General features: G+C 45.4%; 1 protein-coding gene across 2 annotated transcripts in view; it reads left to right on the forward strand.

The window, feature by feature from the left end:
- Positions 1-18,839, forward strand: part of SLC25A45 (solute carrier family 25 member 45) — a 44,786-nt gene that overhangs the window by 13,025 nt on the left and 12,922 nt on the right. For both annotated transcript variants that reach the window (XM_073658612.1, XM_073658613.1), the window contains 3 exons: positions 9,653-9,696; positions 11,586-11,657; positions 11,875-12,057. In XM_073658612.1, the coding sequence (XP_073514713.1) occupies positions 9,653-9,696; positions 11,586-11,657; positions 11,875-12,057 (299 nt within the window). The remainder of the gene's footprint in view (positions 1-9,652; positions 9,697-11,585; positions 11,658-11,874; positions 12,058-18,839) is intronic.

The following is an 18,839-nucleotide window of genomic DNA, read 5'->3' on the forward strand; positions in this document are numbered from 1 at the left end:
GGTGCTGCCGACCGTCTGGACCTTGCAGATGTTAGCCCTTCCGCATACAACTCCTCCTCCTCTACTTCCTCCACCTCCTCTTGTGCCACCACCTGACTCCGAATTCTGTTTAACATGTGCTCCAGCATGTAAATCACCGGAATAGTCATGCTGATAATGGCATCGTCAGCACTAAACATCTTCGTCGCCATTTCAAAACTGTGCAGAAGGGTGCATAGGTCCCTGATCTGAGACCACTCCTCCAGCGTGATTTGCCCCACCTCTGGATCTCGTTGGCCCAGGCTATACGTCAGAACGTATTGCACCAGGGCTTGTCGGTGCTGCCACAGTCGCTGCAACATGTGCAGAGTTGAATTCCACCGGGTAGGCACATCGCATTTTAGCCGGTGAAGTGGCAGGCCCAACGACTTCTGTAGAGATGTAAGTCGCTGAGCTGCGGGATGCGAACGGCGGAAGTGAGCACACAGCGACCGTGCCCTCTGCAGAAGGCCATCTAGTCCGGGATAGTGGGCTAAAAATTGCTGGACAACCAGGTTCAACACGTGAGCCATGCAAGGCACGTGTGTGACATTGCCCCGGCGAAGGGCCGCACCCAGGTTTGCAGCATTTTCGCACACGGCCTTCCCTGGTTTCAGGTCCAGTGGAGACTACCATTCATGAAATTGGTTCTCCAGAGCTGACCACAACTCCTCAGCTGTGTGACTCACATTTCCCAGACATTTCAAAGTAAAAACCGCCTGATGACGCTGAGCCCTACTGCCAGCATAGTAAGGAGGTGTGCAGGATCCCTTCTGCGCAGTTAGAAAGCTTGTGGCATGACCAGACAGGCTTTGGGTGCAGGTGGAAGACCGAGAGGAGGTTGAGGAGGCAGAAGCAGTGGAGGAACTTTGACATAAAGAGGATTGACACACAACTCGTGGGGACGGCAAGACTTGGACAGCAGCCCCTTGTCCTGCTGTCACCATAGTTACTCAGTGCCCAGTCAGCGATATGTAATGCCCCTGTCCATGCCTACTCGTCCAAGTGTCTGTGGTGAAATGCACCCTGTCACACACAGAGTTTCTCAAAGAAGCGGTGATGTTGTGTGCGACATGCTGGTGGAGCGCAGGCACACCTTTCTTTGAGAAGTAGTGCCGACTGGGCATCTGGTACTGGGGCACTGCGACGGACATAAGGTCTCGAAAATCCTCTGTGTCCACCAGGCGGAAAGGCAGCATTTCTGTAGCCAAGAGCTTGCAGATGGTGAAATTCAACCTCTTAGCTTTCTCATGGCTAGGAGGAAATGGTCTTTTACTTGTCCACATCTGAGGGACCGAGGGCTGGCTATTGTGCTTAGACGGGGTTGATAAGGGTGTCCCCGGCAAACTGCCGGTCTGTGAGGAAGATGCAGGCGGACATGTTAGGTTGCCTTGATCCAAAGGTGGTGCTATCGATGTCGGACAGCGCTCAACACCAGCTGGTGTTACCACCTCCAAAGAAAATGATGACCTGCCAATCACGCTGGCTGTTGCGGGTAAAGAGGTGGCAGGTCTGCGCCCCAAAACAAGTGTGACTGCTGTCCCCCCAGTCACAGAGGATGAAGAGGCCGCAGATGCACAAGATATGGCAGACGGTGGTTGGCCCGGCCGGCTAGGCCGCATTGTAGCACACTGAGCTTCCCACTGCAACTTATGCTTCATGTCCATGTGCCGGTTCATGCATGAAGTACTCAAACTATGTATTTTTTGGCCTCTACTTAGCTTTTGCTGACAAATGTTACAGTCGTCACTAGCATCTTCCTCCACCTCCTCTGCTGACCTCATCTCTTGGCTGACTGTGGGTTGACAGTAAGTGGGATCTCCAACCTCATCATCATCACCCTGTGCGTTATCACACCCGTCGTCCTCAGAGCCAACCTGTTCCTGCCCTGACAAAAAACTAAAGTTGTTGCTCCAATCAGGTATTTGAGTCTCATCATCGTCTTCCTCATTGTCTCCACCAACAGGAGTTACAGTTTGGGAATGAGGGTCTACATTATGGTCAGAACCTTCTGCGTCTGGTCCTGGATCCGACTCATAAAGATTCTGGGCATCAGTGCAGATCATTTCCTCGTCTGGATTCACAGAAGCGCTGGAGTCGACCTCTGATTCCCAGGCTATAGTATGAGTAAACAGCTCTGCAGACTCAACCATCTGTTCTACCTCATACTCAGACGGGCAGCTGGAGATTTGGGAGCTGTGAGGAAGCAAGTGCGATTGGGGTGACACCTTTGAGGACTGGAGTATTTGTGATGTTGAAGTTGATGTGGAGGAGAGCCCACTTAAAGGAGCACTTGATATCCGTTGAAGCACCTGCTGTTTTTGTGCCTCATCTGGAATTTGTAGCGATTGGCGTGGCCGTAAGAAAAGGATCTTATCACATTGTCCGCTAAAAGAAGTAGACATTTTAGTTTGGCTGGAAGATGGTCTTTCTTCTGCAGATGTTACTGTTGCTTTAACACCTACCCCACGGACACAACCTTTTTTCCCCTTCCCAACACGCCTATTCCCCTTTCCACCAGCAGCAGGCCTTTTTCCACTCATTTTGGTGGTTAACTAATTCACAACTCTGGAGTTGTTTGCAGAAAAAAACAATGGATGGGAACCGAGCAGAGCTGAGTGGCCAAACTGTGGTATTAGGCCAAAACTATTGGCTGGGTTAGATGCAGAAAAAAATTATATTCAATTTGCAACCTGATGGAGGTCAGTATAGATGGACTAATAGAACAAGTCCCACACACAGCTAGAAGCCCAAATATTTTTTCAGAGGTAGATGCAGAAAAAAATTGTATTCAGTTTGCAACCTGATGGAGGTCAGTATAGATGGACTAATAGAACAAGTCCTACACACAGCTAGAAGCCCAAATATTTTTTCAGAGGTAGATGCAGAAAAAAAATATATTCAGTTTGCAACCTGAAGGAGGTCAGTATAGATGGACTAATAGAGAAAGTCCCACACACTGCTAGAAGGCCAAATATTTTTTCAGAGCTAGATGCAGATATAAATTATTTTTAATTTGCAACCTGATGGAGGTCAGTATAGATGGACTAATAGAGAAAGTCCCACACACTGCTAGAAGGCCAAATATTTTTTCAGAGCTAGATGCAGAAAAAAATTATATTCAGTTTGCAACCTGATGGAGGTCAGTATAGATGGACTAATAGAACAAGTCCCACAGACAGCTAGAAGGCCAAATATTTTTTCAGAGGTAGATGCAGATAAAAATTATTTTTAATTTACAGCCTGATGGAGGTCAGTATAGATGGACTAATAGAGAAAGTCCCACACACTGCTAGAAGGCCAAATATTTTTTCAGAGCTAGATGCAGACAAAAAAATATTTTGAATTTGCAACCTGATGGAGGTCAGTATAGATGGACTAATAGAGAAAGTCCCACACACTGCTAGAAGGCCAAATATTTTTTCAGAGCTAGATGCAGAAAAAAATTATATTCAGTTTGCAACCTGATGGAGGTCAGTATAGATGGACTAATAGAACAAGTCCCACACACAGCTAGAAGCCCAAATATTTTTTCAGAGGTAGATGCAGAAAAAATTATATTCAGTTTGCAACCTGATGGAGGTCTGTATAGATGGATTAATAGAACAAGTCCCACACACAGCTAGAAGCCCAAATATTTTTTCAGAAGTAGATGCAGAAAAAAATTATATTCAGTTTGCAACCTGATGGAGGTCTGTATAGATGGATTAATAGAACAAGTCCCACACACAGCTAGAAGCCCAATATTTTTTCAGAGGTAGATGCAGAAAAAAAATATATTCAGTTTGCAACCTGATGGAGGTCAGTATAGATGGACTAATAGAGAAAGTCCCACACACTGCTAGAAGGCCAAATATTTTTTCAGAGCTAGATGCAGACAAAAATTATTTTTAATTTGCAACCTGATGGAGGTCAGTATAGATGGACTAATAGAGAAAGTCCCACACACTGCTAGAAGGCCAAATATTTTTTCAGAGCTAGATGCAGAAAAAAATTATATTCAGTTTGCAACCTGATGGAGGTCAGTATAGATGGACTAATAGAACAAGTCCCACACACAGCTAGAAGCCCAAATATTTTTTCAGAGGTAGATGCAGAAAAAATTATATTCAGTTTGCAACCTGATGGAGGTCTGTATAGATGGATTAATAGAACAAGTCCCACACACAGCTAGAAGCCCAAATATTTTTTCAGAAGTAGATGGAGAAAAAAATTATATTCAGTTTGCAACCTGATGGAGGTCTGTATAGATGGATTAATAGAACAAGTCCCACACACAGCTAGAAGCCCAATATTTTTTCAGAGGTAGATGCAGAAAAAAAATATATTCAGTTTGCAACCTGATGGAGGTCAGTATAGATGGACTAATAGAGAAAGTCCCACACACTGCTAGAAGGCCAAATATTTTTTCAGAGCTAGATGCAGACAAAAAATTATTTTTAATTTGCAACCTGATGGAGGTCAGTATAGATGGACTAATAGAGAAAGTCCCACACACTGCTAGAAGGCCAAATATTTTTTCAGAGCTAGATGCAGATATAAATTATTTTTAATTTGCAACCTGATGGAGGTCAGTATAGATGGACTAATAGAGAAAGTCCCACACACTGCTAGAAGGCCAAATATTTTTTCAGAGCTAGATGCAGAAAAAAATTATATTCAGTTTGCAACCTGATGGAGATCAGTATAGATGGACTAATAGAACAAGTCCCACACACAGCTAGAAGGCCAAATATTTTTTCAGAGGTAGATGCAGATAAAAATTATTTTTAATTTGCAGCCTGATGGAGGTCAGTATAGATGGACTAATAGAGAAAGTCCCACACACTGCTAGAAGGCCAAATATTTTTTCAGCGCTAGATGCAGACAAAAAATTATTTTGAATTTGCAACCTGATGGAGGTCAGTATAGATGGCTAATAGAGAAAGTCCCACACACTGCTAGAAGGCCAAATATTTTTTCAGAGCTAGATGCAGACAAAAAATTATTTTTAATTTGCAACCTGATGGAGGTCAGTATAGATGGACTAATAGAGAAAGTCCCACACACTGCTAGAAGGCCAAATATTTTTTCAGAGCTAGATGCAGATAAAAATTATTTTTAATTTGCAACCTGATGGAGGTCAGTATAGATGGACTAATAGAGAAAGTCCCACACACTGCTAGAAGGCCAAATATTTTTTCAGAGCTAGATGCAGAAAAAAATTATATTCAGTTTGCAACCTGATGGAGGTCAGTATAGATGGACTAATAGAACAAGTCCCACACACAGCTAGAAGCCCAAATATTTTTTCAGAGGTAGATGCAGAAAAAAATTATATTCAGTTTGCAACCTGATGGAGGTCTGTATAGATGGATTAATAGAACAAGTCCCACACAGCTAGAAGCCCAAATATTTTTTCAGAGGTAGATGCAGAAAAAAATTATATTCAGTTTGCAACCTGATGGAGGTCTGTATAGATGGATTAATAGAACAAGTCCCACACACAGCTAGAAGCCCAATATTTTTTCAGAGGTAGATGCAGAAAAAAAATATATTCAGTTTACAACCTGATGGAGGTCAGTATAGATGGGCTAATAGAACAAGTCCCACACACAGCTAGAAGCCCAAATATTTTTTCTGAGGTAGATGCAGAAAAAAATTATTTTTAATTTGCAACCTGATGGAGGTCAGTATAGATGGACTAATAGAGAAAGTCCCACAGACTGCTAGAAGGCCAAATATTTTTTCAGAGCTAGATGCAGATATAAATTATTTTTAATTTGCAACCTAATGGAGGTCAGTATAGATGGACTAATAGAGAAAGTCCCACACACTGCTAGAAGGCCAAATATTTTTTCAGAGCTAGATGCAGAAAAAAATTATATTCAGTTTGCAACCTGATGGAAGTCAGTATAGATGGACTAATAGAACAAGTCCCACACACAGCTAGAAGCCCAAATATTTTTTCAGAGGTAGATGCAGAAAAAAATTATATTCAGTTTGCAACCTGATGGAGGTCTGTATAGATGGATTAATAGAACAAGTCCCACACACAGCTAGAAGCCCAATATTTTTTCAGAGCTAGATGCAGACAAAAAATTATTTTTAATTTGCAACCTGATGGAGGTCAGTATAGATGGACTAATAGAGAAAGTCCCACACACTGCTAGAAGGCCAAATATTTTTTCAGAGCTAGATGCAGATATAAATTATTTTTAATTTGCAACCTGATGGAGATCAGTATAGATGGACTAATAGAGAAAGTCCCACACACTGCTAGAAGACCAAATATTTTTTCAGAGCTAGATGCAGAAAAAAATTATATTCAGTTTGCAACCTGATGGAGGTCAGTATAGATGGACTAATAGAACAAGTCCCACACACAGCTAGAAGCCCAAATATTTTTTCAGAGGTAGATGCAGAAAAAAATTATATTCAGTTTGCAACCTGATGGAGGTCTGTATAGATGGATTAATAGAACAAGTCCCACACAGCTAGAAGCCCAAATATTTTTTCAGAGGTAGATGCAGAAAAAAATTATATTCAGTTTGCAACCTGATGGAGGTCTGTATAGATGGATTAATAGAACAAGTCCCACACACAGCTAGAAGCCCAATATTTTTTCAGAGGTAGATGCAGAAAAAAAATATATTCAGTTTACAACCTGATGGAGGTCAGTATAGATGGGCTAATAGAACAAGTCCCACACACAGCTAGAAGCCCAAATATTTTTTCTGAGGTAGATGCAGAAAAAAATTATTTTTAATTTGCAACCTGATGGAGGTCAGTATAGATGGACTAATAGAGAAAGTCCCACAGACTGCTAGAAGGCCAAATATTTTTTCAGAGCTAGATGCAGATATAAATTATTTTTAATTTGCAACCTAATGGAGGTCAGTATAGATGGACTAATAGAGAAAGTCCCACACACTGCTAGAAGGCCAAATATTTTTTCAGAGCTAGATGCAGAAAAAAAATATATTCAGTTTGCAACCTGATGGAAGTCAGTATAGATGGACTAATAGAACAAGTCCCACACACAGCTAGAAGCCCAAATATTTTTTCAGAGGTAGATGCAGAAAAAAATTATATTCAGTTTGCAACCTGATGGAGGTCTGTATAGATGGATTAATAGAACAAGTCCCACACACAGCTAGAAGCCCAATATTTTTTCAGAGCTAGATGCAGACAAAAAATTATTTTTAATTTGCAACCTGATGGAGGTCAGTATAGATGGACTAATAGAGAAAGTCCCACACACTGCTAGAAGGCCAAATATTTTTTCAGAGCTAGATGCAGATATAAATTATTTTTAATTTGCAACCTGATGGAGGTCAGTATAGATGGACTAATAGAGAAAGTCCCACACACTGCTAGAAGGCCAAATATTTTTTCAGAGCTAGATGCAGAAAAAAATTATATTCAGTTTGCAACCTGATGGAGGTCAGTATAGATGGACTAATAGAACAAGTCCCACACACAGCTAGAAGGCCAAATATTTTTTCAGAGGTAGATGCAGATAAAAATTATTTTTAATTTGCAGCCTGATGGAGGTCAGTATAGATGGACTAATAGAGAAAGTCCCACACACTGCTAGAAGGCCAAATATTTTTCAGAGCTAGATGCAGACAAAAAATTATTTTGAATTTGCAACCTGATGGAGGTCAGTATAGATGGACTAATAGAGAAAGTCCCACACACTACTTGAAGGCCAAATATTTTTTCAGAGCTAGATGCAGAGAAAAAATTATTTTTAATTTGCAACCTGATGGAGGTCAGTATAGATGGACTAATAGAGAAAGTCCCACACACTGCTAGAAGGCCAAATATTTTTTCAGAGCTAGATGCAGATAAAAATTATTTTTAATTTGCAACCTGATGGAGGTCAGTATAGATGGACTAATAGAGAAAGTCCCACACACTGCTAGAAGGCCAAATATTTTTTCAGAGCTAGATGCAGAAAAAGATTATATTCAGTTTGCAACCTGATGGAGGTCAGTATAGATGGACTAATAGAACAAGTCCCACACACAGCTAGAAGCCCAAATATTTTTTCAGAGGTAGATGCAGATAAAAATTATTTTTAATTTGCAACCTGATGGAGGTCAGTATAGATGGACTAATAGAGAAAGTCCCACACACTGCTAGAAGGCCAAATATTTTTTCAGAGCTAGATGCAGACAAAAAATTATTTTGAATTTGCAGCGTGATGGAGGTCAGTATAGATGGACTAATAGAACAAGTCCCACACACTGCTAGAAGGCCACATATTTTTTCAGAGCTAGATGCAGAAAAAAATTATATTCAGTTTGCAACCTGATGGAGGTCAGTATAGATGGACTAATAGAACAAGTCCCACACACTGCTAGAAGCCCAAATATTTTTTCAGAGCTAGATGCAGAAAAAAATTATATTCAATTTGGAACCTGATGGAGGTCAGTATAGATGGACTAATAGAATGATGCTATGCCCAAAAGATTTTACTTCACTAGGTGCAGTAAAAAAATTGGTATTCTATACACAGGTGGTATATCTTGCAACACAGATAGGCTACTCCACTGACTAACACACTCTGCAATAGGCCAAAAAGGATTAGCTTTGCTAGATTCAGCCAAATGCTGTGAAAAAAACTTGCACAGCACTGGCACAGACCTGCCTGGCAAAAACTGATAGGAACTGATGTAACCTAGTCCTGAAAAGGACTCCAATTACAATTAGTCTTTACTCCCACAATCTATCTATTTAAGAGCACAGACCTGCCTGATAAAAGTCGTAGGAAATGCTGTAACCTAGTCCTTAAAAGGACTGCAATCACAACTATTCCCTACTCCCAAGCTATCTGTAGATTTGTGCGAAAATTGGCTTGAAATTAACAAGGTATTGCGCACACAGCAACAGCGGTGCCGTCTAACACGCAGCTGCAGCAGTGAGAAAATGGTGGCGACGGGGAAAATGGCTTGGTCTTATAGGGCAAGGACATGTGACATACACTGCCAATGACACATGCCCTTGCTTGTGTGAAAAAAAGCACTTCGCTCCGTGTGTGCGCTGCTGATAGGCTGACAGATTGCACCTCCCCACTGTAAATGCGGGAAAGAGAAAAAAAATGGAGATCTTCATTATTCCTGCAGAGATCCATCCCCTGCCCCTCCCCCCTCCCCGCTGTACACTCAAACTGCGTATTAACATTAATTTTCATCATTACTGAGAAAAAATCCAGTTATGATTTTGGTGCACGAACAGTTATCGAACATAACCTCGAACAGCCGAATTTTTCTCAAATCGTTCGTGTTCGCCGAACAGCTCGAACACCGCCCAAAACAGCTCGAATTTGAGATTGGCGAACAGTTCGAGTCGAACAACGCTCATCTCTACTCAGCAGGTATCTGAGAACCAATGTTGGCCGGATAGCTAGTGCTGATCAAATTTATAAAAGTTGAATGACTCTCATTTACTGGCCCATTAACACTGGCTGACAAAAATTGTACAGGGAAGAACGTTAATATTATTCTTCAGTCCCCCCCATACAGCATCATGTTCTATGCAGCTCATCCCTGTTTACAAATGCTGATGTGAGGCTGACAACATGTATGCCCCAAAATAGGAGAACTTTGATAATTGTGACCCCCTGTATCAACTTTCTATTTTTCAGGAGCTCTCGGGCTTGTTGTTGGGCATCCTATAGACACAGTTAAGGTGAATAACATATCTTACTAATAAAGCATAATTAAAATACAGTTAAATCTTTGAAACAACTATCCATAAATTGCATTTAAAAGTGTTTTTTTTTTTCGGGTGAGGGTGTGGGGGTCTTCTTCAAGAAGATGGCTATTATGCATCATATATGGTGGTACGGAAAGTCTGGCACAAGAAATCTGGTCCAGTTAAAGTGAAGCTATCTTCAGAAAATTACTTATTTTTTAGTCACACTTGTGTATTACATTTTTTTTTACATGTTGGCCCTTTTTTCCACATCCTAAGCTGTATTAAAATTAAAAAATAGAAATCTTGCATTTTCACATTGGCCACTAGTTTTTTTATTATTATTATTATTATTATTTATTTATATAGCACCATTGATTCCATGGTGCTGTACATAAGAAGGGGTTACATACAAGATACAGATATCACAGTAAACAAACTAACAATGATAGACTGGTACAGAGGGAAGAGGATCTTGCCCTTGCAGGCTTACATTCTACAGGATTGGGAAGGAGACAGTAGGTTGGGGGGTTGCAGCAGCTCTGGTGGTGGTGATGCAGCAGCGTGGTCATTGCAGGTTGTAAGCTTTCTTGAAGAGATGGGTTTTTAGGTTCCGTCTGAAGGATCCGAATGTGGTGGATAGTCGGACGTGTTGAGGCACAGAATTCCAGAGGATGGGGGATATTCGGGAGAAGAAGGCAATTGGGTGAGGAACGAATAAGTGTAAGAGGACAGAAGGAGGTCTTGGGAGGACCGGAGGTTACGTGAGGGAATATATCGGGAGATTAGTTCAGAGATGTACGGAGGAGAGAGGTTATGGATGGCTTTGTAGGTCAGTGTTAGTAGCTTGAACTGGATACACTGGGCAATTGGGAGCCAGTGAAGAGATTTGAAAAAGGGGGTAGCAGAGGAGTAGCGAGATGAACTAGTCGGGCAGCAGAGTTAAGGACAGACTGGAGAGGTGCAAGAGTGTTAGCAGGTAGGCCACAGAGGAGGATGTTGCAGTAGTCGAGGCAGGAGATGATGAGGGCATGCGCAAGCAGTTTAGTAGATTGAGGGTTGAGGAAAGGACGGATTCTGGACATATTTTTGAGCTGGAGGCGACAGGAGGTGGTGAGGGCTTGGATGTGTGGTTTGAAGGACAGAGCAGAGTTGAGGGTTACACCAAGGCAGCGGATTTCTGGTACAGGGGAGAGAGTGATGTCATTTATTGTGATAGATAGATCAGATGGGGAAGATACGCGAGATGGAGGAAAGATGATGAGTTCAGATTTATCCACATTGAGTTTGAGGAAGCGAGAGAAGAAGGAGGAAATGGCTGAAAGACACGCTGGGATTCTGGACAGCAGAGAGGTGACATCTGGGCCAGAGAGGTAGATCTGGGTGTCATCAGCGTACAGGTGGTACTGGAAACCGTGAGACTTTATGAGCTGTCCCAGGCCAAGAGTATAGATTGAGAAGACTAGGAGTCCTAGGACAGAGCCTTGAGGGACTCCAACAGAGGAAGGGGTGGGGTGAGGAGTAGTGTGGGAGTGGGAGATGCTAAATGTGCGGTTAGAAAGATATGAGGAGATCCAGGATAGGGCAAGGTCTTTGACACCAAAGGAAGAGAGAATCTGTAGTAGGAGGCAGTGGTGTGAAAATTGTAAGGTTACTAATTTTGTTTATTTAAAAAAATTGTGAAAAAAATGAAACGCATAATAAAAAAATATTATATGTATCACAAAAACCTGATTTCAACAATGGGAGATTTTCTGATGATGGCTTTCCTTTAAGGGTGGTCTGTTGAAAGAGGTGGTCTTTTAAAGAAATTTCACTGCACTTTTTATCTGTTATCTTGCTGTGATTGACTTGAGGTTGTGATCTCCATTACTGTGCTGCAGGTGCGTCTGCAGACACAGTCAAGGTACCGTGGAATTCTAGACTGTATACTGAAGACTTACAAGAAAGAAACAGTAAGTGCTTTTTTTTCTTACAATATGTCCTGCTTATCTTTAGGATTGAAAAAAAAATCAAGGGTTAAACTGATAACTTGAAGATTCCTTGATAGACCCAGGTTTTGATAATGCATTTGTACCCAAGAACTTACAGTATAAAAAGGCAAGAAATTTATTTTATGAAAACAACAATATTTTTTATGTTTTTATTTGCTTCTTGTTTTGACTTTGATAGATTTTGGGATTCTTTAAAGGAATGAGTTTTCCTGTTGGCAGTGTGGCTGTCAGTAATTCTTTAATGTTTGGATCATATAGTAATGCATTACTCTATATAACCGGCACAGAGTGTAAAGACTGGAAAAATCCACCGGAAAACCATCATGTTTTTCTAGCTGGTTCTTTTGCAGGACTGGTACAGGTAAGTTTTTCATGTCTATTTTAAAGGAATTTGTCAAATGCTGCTATAGTGGTATAGATGTGGATTCGTGGATTCTAGAGAGGTGTTTTGATGTAGCATAGTAACATTTCTGTCTTTTAAAGATGAACTTTAATTTTACCTAAGCAAATGAGCCAGGACTAGTCCGGCAATGCATTTTTTCCCCTGGGCAAGTCCTGCCTCGGATCCTCTATTCATGCTCGCTCTGGCCATGATTGGTAGAATACCTTCAATCCCTGTTAGGGAAGGACTGCTGTAAATATTGCAAGTGCTCACTAGTGCTGGTGGTCCTACTATAATGGGGATTGTATGAAGGTTATCGATAAACCAGGGAGGCATGATTAGAAGATCCATGGCAGGACTAGCCTGGGTGAAGAGACGCCTCCCCGGACTAGTCATGCTACATTTGTATACATGAATCTGGAGAATAAAAGTTAATTTTAAAAAGACAGGAATGTTACTGTGCAACGTAAAACACCTTATCAGAACATCAGAACACACATACAGATCCATATGGCTATTGGGCCAGTTAGGGGACGGAACAGATTTCCTAATAATTCTATAATTTAAAGAGAGTCTTTGAGCTCCAAAATCTATAAATCAGCACTTTTTTTTAGAGAACCTTGTGCTAAGAAGAGCGATACATTTAGTTTAAAAATCTACTGAATAGTTTTGAATAAAATATTGCTTATGTTCATATGCAAATGCTGTGACTAAGGCACTGTGGGTGGGGCCATGAGGTTCAGAACACCCTTCCAGTGACAATTTTACCATGGAGGAAGTGTGCTTCTTACCCTGCGGCCCTGCCCACAGTGCTTCTGACGCGCCCCTGGGCCTGAGTCGCGCAGCGTTGCGCACGCAGGAGCCTACCCGGAGCCGGATCTGATAGGGGTAGTAGTCTCGTGGCGGTGACCCGGTCCGTGCCCAGGGAGTCAAGCTGAGTGGCAGTTATTTAGCAGTAGATGTAGGACGACTACGCCACCCGTTGAATGCAGCTATGGAGCTGCCGCTGCAGGGCAGACCGCTGAGGCCGGTGGAAGGATGGTGCAGCGTGGATGGTGTAACCCCCAACGGGAGGGGTATGGCCTCAGGGCAGCCGACGTGGATGATGGGGGTAGCAGGAACCACTCAGAGACGATGCGGTGTAGTTCAGGGTCTTTACTGGTGACAAAGATAGACCCTCCCGGAGTACTGGCTAGCGGTCGGGGCCTGGTCAGTCCTTGAGCAGATGGGATCCCCCTTGGCCAGGCGGAGTTGTAGGCCTCCCCAACTAATTGTACTCTTCTGGCTTCCTTGCTAGAGGCGGGTAAAGGTAGCCCACGTCCCTGAGTGTACCGTGTGGTGCTCACCCGTATGGCCGGTGACTCGGGGCCTTCTAGTGGCTTCCGCTCCACGACGGCGGTGCTGGTCCCACGCGTGTGACCGTGCCTTCGGGTTTCTTGGCCAGAGGACCTGAAATCCCCTGCCGGGCGGTTTCTGCTGCTGGGTAAGGATTAGTCCCCACAGCCTCGGACTCCGGGTCCGGTGGTAACTCTTCAATCAGGGCGAGCTCTTCAGCTGCCAGCCCCTGATTCCTTTTAGCACTGCTCCCACTGAGCTCCTGATCTTTCTTTCCTAAGCTGCTCCTCTTCTTCTCTCTACTCTTCTCTTCTTCTCTCACCCTGCCTCAGCCCCAGCTTTATATAGGGGAAGTTCTTCCCCTCCCAGGACTGGGCAGGAGGTGTGGCATGCATAGGATTCCTGACCAAGAGACCTCCCACCTGCTCTCAGACATAACATTGCTATTATTGTGGAGACCAGACCCCTGGGGTGCCACATTCCCCCCTAGTGAAATTTAGTACTCCGGGACTAAACATATTTTACAAAAACATAACAGGGTATAACAACAACAATAAAATACAATAAGGAAACACATAAAGATGGTCACGGTGTGTCCGCAACCGGGTGCAGTCTTTGAAGAAAACAAAGGTGTCCATTTCACCAAAACAGGGAGACGTAACCAGGTAGGGGTCTGTCCTGCCCCGAGTCCTTAACAGTGTTTAGTCCGTCCTGGGTTACGCTCCAACTATACACAAAGGATTCCCGGTAAATCCACCAAAGACTCCTGTAAATAACTAGAAACACAAAATTATACACAAGCAACAATAACAGATAAACATTAATAAAATAACTTAAACACTTAGATCCTCCACCGTACGGGCAGCTGGCCTCTAGTGACCCTAGTGGACCTACGAAGCTGGTTGACTGGTCCTGAGCTACAGGGTATAGGAGCTGTCAAGGGTAAACTGGGCAGCCGTCTACGGACCCTTTGGCTCACTAGGGGTATGGCAGGCTCACTATAAGCAGAGGGTTGATCCTCCTGGTCTGCTTGTGTGGAGTCTTCTGCCTCCTGGACCGGCTGTTCTTCCAGCTCTACCGGTTGCTCTGTAAGTACTTGGGATTCTGGTTGGAGGAACGTGAGGACGGGTACCACAACTGCACCATTGACTTGAGTCCAGGACCGAGGGAAGTCTCCGAGCACAGTACTAACCATATCTTTCCCTTCCTCTACGGGTCGAGGGTCTTCTTGTTCCTCTTCAGGGTTCCGTAGCTGTTCGGGACACTTCTTTAGGTGATCCCGGGATACAATGGCTGTGGTTTCCCCTCCGTCTTTACTGATTGTACAGACCTTCGGGTTGTCGTGGCTTGAGGGCAGTACGGTGTACGGGTCCTTCTCCCATTGGTCGTCCAACTTGTGGAGCCGTCTTTTCCTCTTCAAGACCTGCTCTCCGGGCACCAGGGGAACAGTGGGAGCATACTGGTTGTAAGTTTTCTCTTGTCTTTCCCTAGCTTGACAGAGACTACGCTCCACGCTCTCCTGTACTTTCCGGTACTGCTGCTGCCTCTCTGTGTCCCAGTCTGCTTCTGGTGAAGTGTCCTCGGGTGTCAGGACTCCCATCTCCAGATCAACAGGAAGCTTACCAGGTCTTGCCCTCATTAGGTAAGCCGGGGTACAGTTGGTGGAACCTACAGAGATGTGGTTGTATAGGTCCACCAGGTCGGGCAGCTTTTCAGGCCACAGACTGCGTTCCCCCAGGGGCAATGTTTTCAGGAGATCTATCACCACCTGGTTCATTTTCTCACAAAGTCCATTAGTTTGCGGGTGATAGGGTGTTGTTCTAATCTTCCGGCATCCATACAGGGTGCAGAACTCCTGGAAGACTTCCGCTTCAAAGGCAGGCCCCTGGTCCGTCAGCACCTGCTCCGGGTATCCATGCGGACGGCAGAAGTGCTGTTGGAAGGCTCTAGCTGCTGTGTGAGCCGCTAAGTCCTTGACGGGGACGACAACCAAGAACCGGGAGTAGTGATCCACGATGGTTAACGCGTAGACGTAGCCACTTCTGCTTGGGGTCAGCTTTACATGATCCAAGGCTACCAGTTCCAACGGCTGTCTGGTGATGATGGACCGCAGGGGAGTCTTCTGGCTGGCACGGTCCCTCCTTCTTAAGTTGCATGGGCCACAGTCTCTGCACCACCTCTCGATGGTTCCTCTCATGCCTACCCAATGGAACCGCCCGCGCAGCAGGAACTCCAGCTTCTTCCATCCGAAGTGCCCAGCCCCGTCGTGGTATGCCTCCATCACCATAGCTGCGTCCCTTCTTGGCACCACTACTTGCCAGATCAGTTCATGCGTCCGGGAGTTAACCATTCTGCGGCACAACTTCCCCTTGTAAAGGAACAGTCGACTCTTCTCTGCCCACAGTTGCTTGGCCTCCTCCGGAGCGTCTGGGTCAAGGCGAGCTTCTGGCTGAGTCAGCATCTCCTTCACCAGCCGGACGGCAGGGTCACTGTCTTGAGTCTCCGCCCAGTTGTAATGAGGTAACGGGTTGAACGTAGCGGATTGCTTACTCCTTACACGGTGGGAATACTGGATAGTCCCATGACGGTGGAACGCGGGGAGTTCAACTTCTTCCAGTTCCTCTGAATCTTCCCCTACGTCCGGTAGGTTCGGCATCCTGGACAGGGCGTCCGCGTTGGTATTGGAGCGTCCTGCCCGGTATTTGATTGTAAACTCATAGTTGGACAAGCGGGCCATCCATCTCTGCTCTAGGGCACCGAGTCTTGCAGTGTCCAGGTGTGTCAACGGGTTGTTATCCGTGTACACGGTGAACCGGGAAGCAGCAAGGTAGTGCTTAAAGCGTTCGGTGACTGCCCACACCACTGCCAGGAACTCTAGCTTAAATGAGCTGTAATTCTCAGGGTTTCTTTCGGTGGGTCGCAGTTTTCGGCTGGCGTAAGCAATTACCCGTTCTTTCCCCTGCTGGATCTGGGACAGTACGGCTCCTAGCCCGATGTTACTAGCGTCGGTGTAGAGGATAAAGGGCTGGCTGTAATCCGGGTACGCCAGGATTTCATCCCCCGTGAGGGCCATCTTCAGCTGGCGGAAGGACTCTTCTTCCAGCTTCTCCCATCTGAAGGGTGGCTTCTGGTTCTTGGCCTTCCTGGACTGGCCTATCAGGAGGTCCTGCATAGGAGCTGCCTTCTTGGTGAAACCGGGTATGAACCTTCGGTAGTAGCCTACCAACCCGAGGAACTGCCTCACTTCCTTTACGCTGGAGGGGCTTGGCCATTCCTTAATTGCGGTGATCTTATCAGGGTCGGGAGCCACTCCGTCAGCACTCACCACGTGTCCCAGGTACTGCACCTTTGGCTTCAGGAGGTGACACTTGGAGGGTTTCACCTTTAGGCCGTAACTTGCCAGAGCTTCGAACACTTCCGCCAGGTGTTTCAGGTGGTCCTCGTAGGTCTTGGAGTAGACGATGACATCGTCCAGGTATAACAGGACCGTCTCAAAGTTCCGGTGTCCCAGACAGCACTCCATCAATCGCTGGAAGGTTCCTGGTGCGTTGCAGAGTCCAAACGGCATGCAGGTAAACTCGCTAAGTCCCATCGGGGTGGTGAATGCGGTCTTCTCCCGATCCGCCTCTGCTACAGGAACCTGCCAGTACCCGCTAGTGAGATCCAAGGTGGAGAAGAAGTTAGCAGATTTTAAAGCAGCCAAAGACTCCTCTATTCTTGGTAAGGGGTACGCATCTTTGTGTGTGATACGGTTAATTTTCCGGTAATCTACACACATTCTCATGGTGTTGTCTTTCTTTTTGACTAAGACTAGTGGAGCTGCCCAGGGGCTACAGCTATCCCTGATTACCCCAGCCTCCTTCATGTCTCTAAGCATCCCCTTGGCGTGTTGGTAGTGTGCAGGGGGTACGGGTCGATACCTCTCTTTTATGGGAGGATGGTCTCCCGTGGGGATGTGGTGTTCTACCCCCTTGACTCGCCCGAAGTCTAACGGGTGTTTACTAAACACTCTCTCGTACTCTTGAACCACCCGGTAGACTCCCTGTTTCTGGTGGGAGGGAGTGGAGTCAGTACCCAAATGTAGTTGCTGACACCAATCCTCCATTATTTTCGTAGAGCCGTTACCTTCCTCCGGGTGAGATGGAGGCAAGGGTTCCACAGACTGTATAGAATTTTGGTTGATAGTATATAATTTGGCTAGCGTAGCATACCGGGGCAGGTATACTTCCCTTTTCCCGATATTTATTATGCGAACGGGTACCCTCCCATGGCGTACATCAACTACCCCCCGGGCTGTCAAAATGGTGGGCCTACTGTCTGAGTAGACTGGCTCTACCATGGCCTGGTAATCTCTACCTCTCAGACCAATAGCTGCCCGGCACCAAATCATCATTTCACTTTTCGGGGGTATGGCAATAGGGAAAGGGTCACACATTCTTACGCTACCAATCTCACCGCCGGAGAGTTCCACTTGTTGCCGTCGCATCAGTGCCCGGATCTCTTTCTGGAGCACTCGCTGCTGGCCGGAGCTGGCGTTCTTGGCAACCTGCTGTAAAATGAAAATCACCTCTGCAAGACAATTTTCAATCACATTAGTTCCTAGAGTTATCTTTGGGTGACTCTCACGCTTGTCAATGTCCACAATGATCAGTCCCTGTGCCGCCAGTTCGACTCTACCGATTTTAATGGTCATTTCTTTAAATCCGATCTGCGGCACGGGTTGACCATTGCTGGCAATGATACTCAAGTCGTCGTCAGGGTAGCGGGTTATATCCGAGTCATTCCAGTACTGCTTGAAGAGCACGTACGGGATGGTGGTGACCTGTGACCCGGTGTCCAGTAGGGCACTCATAGGAATGCCATCCAGTACCACAGGCAAGACTGGACGTCCTCCCACATATTTGTCGCGCCAGTTCGATGGGCCTGGTGATCTTTTTCCTGGGGGTTGGCCCTCTACCCCAGGTTGTGCCAGTTTAAAGGACAGTACCTTGCCATATGTCCAGTTTGATTGCAGCGGCGGCAGATGGGTTGTCCGTCCTCGTTGTATCGGTCGCTGGGTCTTCCTCTGGCCGGTGGGGTCCTCCTTGGTCGGCGCCACGGGATGTCCTCCGGTCCGGATGCCAGCTGGATCTTCCCTGGAGTGGAAACCTGTAAAGACTGCACAGTTCGGGTTAGCGCAGCAACGCTTTTAGCTAGCTCTTGGACCTGATGGTGCAGGTCTGGAGCCGGGTCATTGTTCAAAGCCTGCGCATCAGCCCCCACAGGCCCTGCCGACAAGGGCGCCGCCTCCTGGTGGTAAGTGATAGCTGGGCGCCTGTGGGTCACAACGCCACCCGGTGCCGGTTCTCGGAGCACCCGGATGGCTCTGTCCTTGAACTGTGCAAAGTCCAGATGAGGATCCTGTAAGGCTATGGCCCGCAACTGGG

Source organism: Phyllobates terribilis, unplaced genomic scaffold (assembly GCF_046119375.1).
Source record: "Phyllobates terribilis strain yellow unplaced genomic scaffold, ASM4611937v1 Scaffold_13__5_contigs__length_258822181, whole genome shotgun sequence".
NCBI lineage: Eukaryota > Metazoa > Chordata > Amphibia > Anura > Dendrobatidae > Phyllobates > Phyllobates terribilis.